Consider the following 12552-nt stretch of genomic DNA (forward strand, 5'->3'; position numbering starts at 1 on the left):
AAAATATTTAATTTTGACATATTGTATCACACACAATTCATAAGGATCATATTTTTTATTTTTCTAATTTTTTTAATTATCTCTTATTTATTTATTTATATCTCAACATTTTATTTTTAAATTTTAACCAATCTTTATCTTTAACACTGTATCTATATATTGCACACATTATTAATTTATATATTCACTTGATATTTTTTAATTTATTGCAGCACAACTATTAATTTTTGGTATAAAAAATGTGCAGTTTTACTTCATCAACTAATTTTCTTCTCTTTCTATATATTGATATTAATTAAGAATGTTTAATTAATACATTAACTTAAAATTATTAGTTACATCATTGTTATCATATTTTTAAAATTAATAAATATATATGATAAATATATCATTATCTAACTTTTATGTGTTGATCTCATATTATTGTTATTAATTCCACAAATTCAATCACCCATGCGTCGGCCTCTTGCTAGTTTAGTCAATTAAAAATTAAGGTAGAGTTTGTTTTGAGATATTGGGATAGAGATTAGAAGACTGAGACATAGTATTATATTTGTTGGTTCAGAGTCTAATACAAAAAATTTTTTGTACTAAAATTTTTGTTTTTATTCTTAAAATTTTAGTATTTTAATACCTTCAAAAAGTAGGAAGAGACTGAAATTTTTAAAAATGGAAATTGAAATTTTAATAACATTTTATACCTAAAATACTTTCATTTCAATTAATTAATTCTAATTTTATCCTTTTTACAAATTAAATTAGAATTTTATTTTTGTTTTAATTTTTATCTCTCACTTTACACCAAACAAAATACTGAAATTTATTTAGATTTCTGTCTCTTAATTTCTGTGTGTTAGTCTCAGTCTTGCGGAGACTATCTAAGAGGACAAAATGAATTGCAGTCAATTATCAGAAAATTTTGAGTATTAATCGGATACAAGCCTCTTTCGCTTTCAGAGCAGAGAGAAAAAGAGAAAAAGTCTTGACCTTTTTCCTTTCAATTTGTCTAAAATAAACAAAACTGCAAGAAATCTAGCTAGGGTTTAGGTTAAACCTCAACAACCATGGCGGAAACCACCGCATCGGAAGAACAGCTCGCGGAACAAAACACATCCTCCTCCTCCTCCTCCGCCAAAGAAATTGACGTGGACAGCTCCAAACCTGAGGCTGGTCGCGAGGCCGGTGACGACATAGCTACTGATTCCAAGAAGCGGAAGGTAGATGACGGAAAGGGGAAAGCCAAAGTTGATGAACAAAGTGAAGACAAGAAGAAGAAGAAGAAGAACGAGGAGGCGGAGGAAGCGAGCAAGGAGATACTATCGGGTCCAGTGAAATTGGGTTACAAGACCTTCGATTCTTCGGTGGAAATTTTCGATTACTTCTACAACTTTCTTCATTCCTGGCCCCTTAATCTCAATGTCAACAAGGTTCAATTCCCAATTCGTCTTTTCTTAGCCCCAATCTAACAGAAGAAAATGGATTATTAGTGTCTATGCTTATTTATGTTCTTGCATGTTTATTACTAGCTTGATTAATTTCCTGTTCTTGCATTTTATTTTTCTTGGAAAGATCTGGGATCATGAATAATGATTCACCGATGTTTAAGAGTTCTGGATTGAATGAACTGCTTGCTAATTCATAATTGCCATAACAGTTAAACTCTTGAATCTTGAATTTACTGTGTTTGTGTCTTTGTTTCATGAATGGTTCTTGTGTGGCAGTATGAACATCAAATGTTGCTGGAATTGCTCCAGAAGGGACACAAGAATGCTGCCCGGAAGATTGGAGTGGGAATCCGCTCTTTCCAAATCCACAAGCATCCCAAGTGGATGGGCAGGTGCTTCGTCCCCATCAGGGAGGATGGATCTGTGGATTATTTTCGCTTCCGCAAATGTGTGCATCATATTCTTCCATTGCCGGATGAGATGCTTCCACTACCTGGAGTGGACAAGCACTTAAGCAGCAAAAAGAAGTACTCGAAACAGGGAGGGCGCGGCCGTGGCGGATCTGGAAAGTGACTGCCAGAGATCTTCAGTGTGTTGTTTGTGCATACTTGATACTTCCTCTAGCTGTGAAACACTAAAACTGCACTACCCAGATCTTTGATACATGATGTTGTGTTTTTGTCATACTCATATTCCTTTGTAAAGTGACGCCTTACTTCATCCAAGTTCATACCCCCAATGCTAGAGCTTTTGAATGGCTGGGAAATTGGAATAGTATCATTTTTATTTGAATGAAATTCTAGTTGCCTTGGCCATATGTTTTTTAGATTTGACAAATGGAGAAGGGTAAATTGCTTACATGAATGTTATTTTGAGTGAATACCAAACACAATATAATCCGTAGGGAAAACATAGTACGGATGCTATAACTTGTTTGAGGTTACTAAACAAGATTTTAGTTGGAATTCAAAACTAAGAAGCTATGAGCTACTGGTAAGTGGTCAAATACTCAAGTCACCCACACAATATTCAGGCTCAGCTGGTATTTAAACCTGGGTGCAGCTTGCAAGAGGCACGTAAGTATGCCATCTGTGCTAGGTCTCATCCTCGACGAATTAGTCTTACCTGTCAGCCAAGTGGATACCGTGGAAACAAAAAAAAAATGTAATGGCTACCCGAATTTGGGCCCTGTTGACCTACCTTGGAGCACATTAATATTTGGGCTGGCTATAAATTGCCCACATAGATGAGTTCAAAATGTAGCCCAAAATAAAAAATGAATGGTTAAACTCCTCCTATGATACGTGTCCAAAAAAAATCTCCATGACCTATTTCATGACAAAAGTATTAAAAAACAACCTATTTCATTTACGAGAGTTACAAGTTACAAGCAAAAAAAACTAGGAACGCAATACCCAATTACCCATAGATGTGGCCATGAATCAACAGACTCTGTTTATCCCTGCATTCTTGCAAAAGCAGTAATAGTGATAGTATAAAATAATAAAAGTGGTTATTGGCATTTAATAGCTCACTTCTCTTAATAATAAAGGGATGTAATGAAAACAATCAATTACTCTATTATGATTGGGAGTAACTCCCACCATGAAAGCTAACCATCAAAGTTCACTTCATAACAGAAACAGAAAAATGATTGGCCTTTTTTATGAGTCCGTTACATCTCATCATCACCATGGATATTATACTAATGAGTTCATTTCTTTCGCCTTCAATTAAAATACCAAACAAATAAATAAATTTCAATAAAGCAAAAACAGAAAGAAACTACTATTGGGCCTCAAACAGTAATGATTAATTAGAGCATAGGAAGTTGGGAGAGAGGCTAATGATTGTAATTTGTTTCAGATATATTCTTTTGCTTGAAAGAAATAGTAAACGTGTAGTAGCAACCATGCATACATTCTCAGGAAGTAGAGTGAAATAATTGGTCAGGTTTCACAACATTATTTAGCTGCTAGTCTGCCTAGTCATTCTTGTTCTCATTTCCAATCAAATTTCATCAAGCCCTTATTTATTTATTTTTCTTTTTTTTTAATTTTGTCTATTATATTAGAAATAGCTACATTAATCTCTAGTGATAGTAGTCACTGTTTCACTAATCAAATTATGATATACATGATTAATTTATGTATTTTTACGAAAATAATATATTTTCTAAAAGAGAAATTCTCCGTATACAAGCATTTTTTTATACAAGTCTTTACAAGTTATTATATTAGCGCGCTTGAACGTTACTGCACGTTCTTCTTCCTCTTCCTCTTCTTTTTCTTTTCTTTCGTTTCTTACTTTCTCTTTCTCCTTCTTCAACCGTTACTGCACAATTTCACTGCACCGTCTTCTTCTTCTTGCTGCACATTCTTCTTCCTCTTCCTCCTCTTCTTCTTCTTCTTTTCTTTCGTTTTTTGCCTTCTCTTTCTCCTTCTTCATTTACGTGCTTTTCTCTTTGTTTTCTTTTTTCGTTATTCTTGATTTCCATTATTTTTTGATATCAAGCTCTGAAATCATTTTTGAAGAAGAAGAAGAAGCAGCAGAATATGAGGAGGAGAAAGAGAAAGAGTTCTGAATTATGCATAAAGTGTCCTTTGGGTGTATTTCTGTAATCGTTTGGGTGTATTTCTGAAGTTTCATTATTTTCAAAACGATTTCAAAACTTGATTTCAGAAACCATGAAAATCGAAAAAAAAGAAGTAAGAATACCAGTAATAAACGAGTAAAACAACTAATGAAAAGGCAAAGAGAATAACGAAGAAATATTGTTTGGGTGTATTTTCTATAATCGTTTGGGTGTATTTTCTATAATCGTTTGGGTGTATTTCTGAAGTTCTATTATTTTCAAAACGATTTCAAAGTTTGATTTCAGAAACCATGAAAATCGAAAAAAAAAAGAAGTAAGAATACCAGTAATAAACGAGTAAAACAACTAATGAAAAGGCAAAGAGAATAACGAAGAAATATCGTTTGGGTGTATTTTCTATAATCGTTCGGGTGTATTTCTGAAGTTCTATTATTTTCAAAACGATTTCAAAGTTTGATTTCAGAAACCATGAAAATCGAAAAAAAAGAAGCAAGAATACCAGTAATAAATGCAAGTAAAACAACTAATGAAAAGGCAAAGAGAATAACGAAGAAATATCGTTTGGGTGTATTTTCTATAATCGTTTGGGTGTATTTCTGAAGTTCCATTATCTTCAAAACGATTTCAAAGCTTGATTTCAGAAATCATGAAAATCGAAAAAAACGAAGCAAGAATACCAGTAATAAACGCAAATAAAATAACTAATGAAAAGGTAAAGAGAATAACGAAGAAATACATGGAGGAGGAGGAGGAAGAAGAAGAAGGAGAAGAAGAGGAAGAGGAAGAGGAAGATGAGTTGTTCATAATCCACGGTGAGTGAGGAAGAGGAAGAGGAAGAGGAAGAGGAAGAGAAAGATGAGTTTTTCATAATTCACGGTAAGTGAAGAAGAGGAAGAGGAAGAGGAAGAGGAAGAGGAAGATGAGTCGTTCATAATTCACGGTGAGTGTAGCGCTTTGGAAACTAAATAACGCATTAAAAGACTCTAATGTGTAGCAACTTGTAAAACTTGTAAGCCAAAAAGACTTGTATGTGTAGCAAGCCTCTTTCTAAAACTCCTATGGCCTATTTGAAATAATAATTTCACAAAAAAAGAAAATTATTTTTTTTCAAAGAAATCAAGCAAGAGAACATAAGATGAGAAGACACCACATTCAACTCAAAACCTTAAGGTGACAAGTTAATGGGTCTCTCATCTTATAAACTCCTCACTCTTCCATGCTTTCTTTGATGTGGGACTAACTTCAACACTCCTCACACTTGCAACACTTAGTAGTTGTTACTTGGTATACATTTTATTTAAAGTGAGATTTTACAAATAGTTATTTCATGCATTATATAATTTATAAAGTAAAGTTTTATTTTTTTGTTACAAATGTTTAGGATAAATATTAAAATAGTCACTTATGTATTTTTGTCTTGTTTTTCTATACATAGGGTTTTAAAAATGATTCAATTTTAATCTAATTTTAAATATCATAAAAAGTACAATGGTGTACATCTTGTCAAACTAAAATTATCGAGTTAAGTTTAAAATATGTAGGACACAACTAAAATGATAAAAATGTTAGAAAAATATTATTTATTCCAATCATTTGGAACAAAAGTTATATTTTATCCTAATTTGTGTCACAAGAAGTTTAAATTTTCAGTAATCTTGTTTAATTAAATAATTTTTTATTATGTTCTAAATATATTTATTGTTTATTATAATTCTCTTAAACTATCTGTTTTTTATTTTAAGATAATTATTGTGAACTGGATAGAGAACAATATAAAAGTATATTTGAACTAAATTATTAATTAGTGTGTTCTAATTACGCATAGGTTGCAGAGTTACATTATGGGCTACAAATTAGAGGAGATTGGTAGACATAATCATCTTATCTAAAACTTGGAAAACAGGCCAAAGGGTCATAATCCAATGCTTACTAAAGATCAAAATATTTCAAATGCAGCATGCACACGAGGAAGAGGATTCCCGAGATAACTGTTTAATGCAATTCTACAACAGCACGTCACACGAGATGATATAATTAAGCTTAAGGGCTTTTTGGGTCAGATATTTTTTTTTATAAAGAAAAATTAAGTGACTTTTTAAAAAAAATTAAAAAATTTTTTTGAAATAAAAAATGCTCAACACATGCAGGGTGGAACAAAAGTCTAGTAACAAAAGACAACTTAAAGTACACACCAATATCTTTATGATCAATGTTTTTACTAGAGATTCGATCAGTCGAAAATGAATTCTCTCCAATTTTTTCAACTCTTGAGAAAATACAGTGTGATCTCTTACCGTTAATTTTATAAGTGGGGCCAAAATTAAATATGAAAGAGAGAACAATGAAAGATAAAAGATCACAATTGACATCATTCAATTTTTTTTTCATTAGAGAGGATCTACTCCTCCATCAATTCTATTAGGAGTAGTTACCAATGTTTTTAGGATTTGAATCCTCTAAAGTTTGAATTTTATTTTAAAGAGTAAATTGTAATCTCTCACAATTTATTTTATAGGTGAGACAAAAAATAAATATGAGAAAGAAATCATTTAAGAATAAAAAATCACACTTTACTCTCTAAAATAAAAATTTAAACTTTAAAAGATCAAAATTCATATTTTTATGATGAATATCTTTATGATCAATGTCTTTACTAGAGATTTCATCAGTCCTATTAGAAGTAGTTACTTTTTCAAAAGAAAAAGATAGTTATTTGTTTTAAAAAAAACAGAAAAATAATAATAATAAAACTAACTTCTATGATAAGAATGAGCGTGGGAAAGAAAATTGTAAATACGAATAGTTTTTATTAAAGAAAAAAAAGAAAGAAAATAATAAAAATTAACTTTCATGATAAGAATGAGTATGAAAAAAAAGAAAAAAAATTAAATTTTTATTCTAAATATTTTACTTCATCTTTAAATTATTATTTTTTCTCTTTTAGAATTTTGTTATTTTCGCTTTCCAATTACTACAACCATCGATTATGACCATTATAATTACGACTTTTATCATTATTTAAAAAATATTAAAAAAACGTATTTTAAAAACATTTTCTAAATTTGACTCAAAACTAAAATAAAATAAAAAATATTTATAATATTAGTGACAAATTAAGATTCAAGGCTATGTTATAGACACAACAATAACAAAAATTGTTACAATAATAATAATAATAATAAAACTAGATTGAATGGAAATCTAATGGCTAAGATTGAAAGAGGTGATTAAAATTATATATTGATGATGAAATTAATGGAATACTTGTAACTCTCACAACTCATAAGCATAGCATTAAAAGTCATTTAACTGATAGAAGGCTGCGCACTTTCTCCAAGTAATTACCCTTCATTTTCACCCATTCATCATATCATTACTCTCTTTTCATCATTATCCCTATATATATTGCCAACTTCTCTTCGTATCCCTCACTTACTCACTTACTCATCATCATCTTCATGGCTTCTTGCAATTACTTCTTCAACCCTCAACAAATAGATGAATATCCTTTCCCTCTTCCCATTCAATGTTCCTTATATGATTATGATTATTACTATTATTCCAGGTAATCTAATTAGATTAAATTGTTACAACACTCTATATATACTTTGTCACTGTGCTGCATTTATTTATGTTCAATCTATATTTCAGTGAAAACAGTAACGAATATCCACCACTGGAATGTTGGGCACACGAGTTTTCAATACAAGACATGGAGTGTTACCCTTCACTTCCTTTTTATGAAACTCTCTCCATCGAACCAATTTCAACTATTAAAGGTATATATATCATGGTGATGACTGATGAGTTTCTTAAAGTTTTTATTTTCTTATTAGATTCTTATATTACTGCAGCTACATATGTTATACCTTGTCCTTAAACACATGCAGACTATGACTTTTATGATATTAAGGAAGGGTTTTCTGTCTGGAACGAAGTGGATGCCGGCTTTGATTGTTCAGAAAAAGTTTCATCATCATCATCACTTTCCAACAACAACAACAATGAAGAAAATAAGAGCATCAGGAGGGTCATTAATAAACGAGTTTGTAGAGAAGAGAGAAGTAGCAACAGTACGAAAATGTTATCAAGGAAGATGATATCGGATTATTTCTACATGCCGATAACTCAAGCAGCGAAGGAACTTGATGTGGGCTTAACACTTTTGAAGAAGAGATGCAGAGAGTTAGGGATTCGAAGGTGGCCTCATCGGAAACTTATGAGTCTTCAAACCCTCATCAATAATGTTCAGGTCCTTTCATTACTTCACATCATTCTATTCTATTCTTATATATAATATGCTAAGAAAAAGTTCCAGCATGTAATTAGCAGAGAAAGATGAGCTATTAGATGAAATTTTACATCAATCTTATACTATCAAATAATCATTGACGGTTAGTTGATGACTACCAATCACAAATGTTGCTGTCCCTAGCATTGCTCATATGCTAATTCTAAATGCTATTATGAAAACATTCTTTTATTTTTTTATTGTTTCATTTTATGGACACGTATACTAATGTATTGATGTTGATACTATTGTTTTTGTGGTAATAAATTAAAGATAAATTTGGGATTAATGTATTGTATAAAGTAATGTAAAGTTTACATTATTTTTATTATTATTATTAATATTTGATTATTTTAGTAATTAAGGATACTGATTAGTGCAATGTGTTTTTTTTTTTATATATATTTGTTTTTGGGTGTGATGGGGGTATTGAAGGAGCTAGGGAAGGAAGAGGGGAGAGAGAGTGAAGAGAAGCTAAGGAGTGCAATTGAGATATTAGAGAAGGAAAAGAAGCTTCTGGAAGAAATGCCTGATTTGCAACTTGAAGACAATACCAAAAGACTTAGACAAGCATGTTTCAAGGCCAACTACAAGAAGAGGAAGCTAATAATGGGTAGTAGTTCTTCAAATTCATCCATGGAATCTTCTTCATCATATAACATTATTGGACATAATGCAACAAGAATAACTAGTAGTAAGGGAGACACGATGGATAGTGTTGGATTTATTAGCTTTGAGGATGAAGAAGATCAAGAACGTGACATCAAATATGCGTTGTCTTTGCCTCCTTTGTCCCATAACATTCAAATGGTCTAGCTATATATATGTTTAATCACACAAATGATCAATTGGAAAGTGGCGTTAGTTTTTTCTCCCTTTTGTCAATTAATGGTGTTGCTCTCACCTTTGAGCTTGAAGTGAAACACTTTATTTTTCAGATATTGGTTCTTTGTAAGTTCGAATAAATTAAGTACTTTCATGAAAGTATCTTTAATAATAAAATAGACAAATTTAAGATATTTGGGATAAAAATAAAATGTTTCAAACATTATTAGAAATAAATTTTAATCAACATATTAAAAATTAAAATAATACTTTAATATCTTCACATAAAGATATAAAATTAGATATTGAGACATGCTTTTTACAAATTCAATCGAAAAATATCTAGTTTTTCTTTTTATGCGAGATTACCAACCAAATTTTTCTTCATTTATCTTTGTTTAACCAAATGAATTTTTACCGTAAAATCGATTAACATGAAATGTATAATATTTGAACTTTAATTTTTTATTTAATATTTAATTTAATCCCTGAAATTAATATTTCAATTGTCTATGTTTAATTATAAAATTTTGTAAATATGCCTTGTATTAGCCTATGAGACAATTTTCAGTACAAAAACGTTAATAAAAATATGATATACTCAGTCAAATATCACACTAAAATTTGTAAAATGATACAGTTTTGGCTTTGATATTCAAATAGCAAGTCAACATGTATAAATTGTTTTGTTGTTTTGTTAGGTAAAGTTTTAATAAATATGAATTATTTAAGTACCAAAACTAAATCGATATCATTTTATAGAGTTTGGCATAACCTCCTGTCTATAATAATGTTCTATTAACATACGTTAAAAATTGATTTAAAAACTAATATGAGCTATGTTTCTAAAATATAGAGACTAAATAAAGATAATTAAAATTTTAAGGACTAAAGTAAGATTCAAATACAAGTTTAGAAATCAAATTGAGCATTAATTTTACATAAAACAACTTTGAATATCATTTTTTTTTCTTGTCTTGATTTTTTGTTTTGGACGTGGGTCTTGACTTTGAATATCATCTTGTGTGAGGTTTCAGTTTCACCTTGTGTTTTTGGCTACAAAGCAGAAGTTTAATTAGTTTTTGCGCTTCTTTTTCCGTTTTACTCGTTTTCGGCTAAAGCGCAATCATGGTTATGTATGGTCTCGAATTGAAGAGAGCGTCTGTTTAAATTGGGCCTGAGCCCATAAGAATCAGCGTAGAAGGGACGCAGCTAGCTGCTGATATTTATGATCCAACGGACACTGGTAGACTGAATCCAACGGTAGTGATTGGCATACCAAGATCAGCAATTGAAAATGTGAAACCCTAGATTCCGTGGCGATTGCAGTGAATATAAACGAACAAAAGCAGAAAGAAAGATACATCTACTCTCTCTCCCTCTTCTCCTTCTTCTCATTTCTCTCTGACTCACTCCAAATTCAGTGAAATCACCGTTGGATATGTCGGACGAGGAGCACCATTTCGAGTCGAAGGCCGACGCCGGAGCCTCCAAGACTTACCCTCAGCAAGCCGGTACCATCCGCAAGAACGGTTACATCGTCATCAAGGGCCGTCCCTGCAAGGTTCTCCCTTCAGTGTCTTCATTTCCCTTTATCAAATGATTAATTCACTGATTAATTGAATTGATTTATAGTATGGTTCTTCTTTCTAGATCTAGTATGTGTGCTTTGTTTTTCTAGGGTTTGCTGATCTAATCTGTTGATGGTGACTTATTGTACTTGCTTGCGTGCTTGATTTGTTATTTGCATCCATAATTAATTGATTAATTAATTCTAGTGTTGTTATCTATTGAATTCAATTTGTGGATTGATTTGCCGAATTTGTGTGCTGTGTTATCGATGGGCTTTTTTTATTTCTGTGGGCAGGTTGTTGAAGTTTCGACTTCAAAGACTGGAAAGCACGGTCACGCTAAGTGCCACTTTGTTGGAATTGATATCTTCACTGCCAAGAAGCTCGAAGATATCGTTCCCTCTTCTCACAACTGTGATGTATGTGTGCTCCTCATCGTTTTCTTTGTTTCTTTCCTTGCCACTTTTTGAGGTGTAATTTATTGTGTGTGCTCCATGAAGTTGCACATCATAATAACATTCGGTAATTGCTATTTCTTCTTGTCAGGTTCCCCATGTGAATCGTACTGACTACCAGCTCATTGATATCTCTGAGGATGGATTTGTAAGTTTCCAAGAATTCCATTTGATTAATTGATTTACTCATATTGTTGTTATTACTTATTACTATTATTATGGTTTTGTTAACTTGAATCTACTGATTAGGGTTGCTGAAGGGGTAAAATTAAATTTATAAATTTTCAATGCACTGGAAACTGCAAAGATTTTATTTCTTTTATGAAAACTTACTGCATTAGTGTAATATTAAGGCATTTACATTCTTCTGCATATTCCTTTTTACTGTCATTATTAGTGTGTTTGTATTCTTAATGTGTGCTGTCTTAAATGGTTGTATTATAGGTGAGTCTGCTCACTGAAAATGGAAACACCAAGGATGATCTCAGGCTCCCTACTGATGATTCTCTCCTGTCTCAGGTTTGTACAATTTAATGCAATTCGTGTATGGTTGTGTTATGTTCCTATAAATGGTGTATTTATGTGTATCACTGATTGGTTGATGCAGATTAAGGATGGGTTTGCTGAGGGTAAGGACCTTGTTGTCTCTGTCATGTCTGCTATGGGTGAGGAGCAGATTTGTGCCCTGAAGGATATTGGCCCAAAGAACTAAAGATTTGATTCCATTTATGGCAACATTGGCAGTTTGTTGTTTTCATTTTAAGCAGAAAAAAACATATTTTTGTAAGCCTCTTTTATCATATAGCCTTTTGTTCAAAACCGGGCTTATAAATTCTATCTAGTCAGACTAGTAGTCTCTTACCAGTGTTGTTTATGGATGTGGTGGTGACAGGATACTATATTCCATTTTTATGTTGTCTTTTTCTCTGTTGTCCTGTGACTTTCTTATAAAGAAGGAGGAGTCTATCATGAAGAGAAGTTTGTCCTTAGTTTTTCTTTTTATTTTTAACCCCCCAATTTGACTGTTATGCCCTTTATTTGCCTGCGCTGTTGAAACCTCCGTACTAAATAAGGTGTAATATAAATTTGGAATTTCCTCAGTAGTATCTCAAGTGAGATCATTTATCATCCATAATTCGATGAAACATGTTTTCAAGTAAACCATGTGCTATGGTATGGATGTGAAAAAACATGCATACATGTAGAAATAGCGCGTTTCTCCCTGTCAATGACCCCTGCCCCTGGTGCTGCTGAATTGAGTAGTAGCTGCGCTGAAGATTTTGAAGAAAAAGGCAGCTTTAGCTGCATGCTCCTCCAATTTGTCGGATGATTAGTTGAGTTTAACAATGGCATTAAAACGTTAAAGACT

At 31.8% G+C, this 12552-nt stretch overlaps 2 protein-coding genes across 2 annotated transcripts; both read left to right on the forward strand.

Annotated features, from left to right (window-relative positions):
• Nucleotides 1–908: 908 nt before the first annotated feature.
• LOC112709957 (protein EMBRYO DEFECTIVE 514) lies at nt 909–2260 on the forward strand. Its single transcript, XM_025761985.3, has 2 exons — nt 909–1427; nt 1722–2260. Exons 1-2 carry the CDS (start codon nt 1065–1067, stop codon nt 2016–2018), a joined length of 660 nt encoding a protein of 219 aa, XP_025617770.1. The 5' UTR covers nt 909–1064; the 3' UTR covers nt 2019–2260.
• A 7830-nt stretch (nt 2261–10090) lies between these two features.
• On the forward strand, nt 10091–12172 carry LOC112709961 (eukaryotic translation initiation factor 5A-2). The gene is made up of 5 exons (XM_025761998.3): nt 10091–10721; nt 11025–11147; nt 11275–11331; nt 11628–11702; nt 11791–12172. Exons 1-5 carry the CDS (start codon nt 10599–10601, stop codon nt 11893–11895), a joined length of 483 nt encoding a protein of 160 aa, XP_025617783.1. The 5' UTR covers nt 10091–10598; the 3' UTR covers nt 11896–12172.
• The last annotated feature ends 380 nt before the right edge of the window (nt 12173–12552 follow it).

This window comes from Arachis hypogaea, chromosome 1 (genome assembly GCF_003086295.3).
Source record: "Arachis hypogaea cultivar Tifrunner chromosome 1, arahy.Tifrunner.gnm2.J5K5, whole genome shotgun sequence".
NCBI classification, from domain to species: Eukaryota; Viridiplantae; Streptophyta; class Magnoliopsida; order Fabales; family Fabaceae; genus Arachis; species Arachis hypogaea.

What these genes read in the sequence shown, in the direction of transcription:
- LOC112709957 (XM_025761985.3), top strand. Translation starts at nt 1,065, where the DNA reads ATGGCGGAAACCACCGCATCGGAAGAACAGCTCGCGGAACAAAACACA. An exon ending in TTAATCTCAATGTCAACAAG is followed by an intron (nt 1,428 to 1,721) that starts GTTCAATTCCCA and finishes CTTGTGTGGCAG; the next exon opens with TATGAACATCAAATGTTGCT.
- LOC112709961 (XM_025761998.3), top strand. Translation starts at nt 10,599, where the DNA reads ATGTCGGACGAGGAGCACCATTTCGAGTCGAAGGCCGACGCCGGAGCC. An exon ending in CCTCTTCTCACAACTGTGAT is followed by an intron (nt 11,148 to 11,274) that starts GTATGTGTGCTC and finishes TCTTCTTGTCAG; the next exon opens with GTTCCCCATGTGAATCGTAC. An exon ending in ATATCTCTGAGGATGGATTT is followed by an intron (nt 11,332 to 11,627) that starts GTAAGTTTCCAA and finishes GTTGTATTATAG; the next exon opens with GTGAGTCTGCTCACTGAAAA.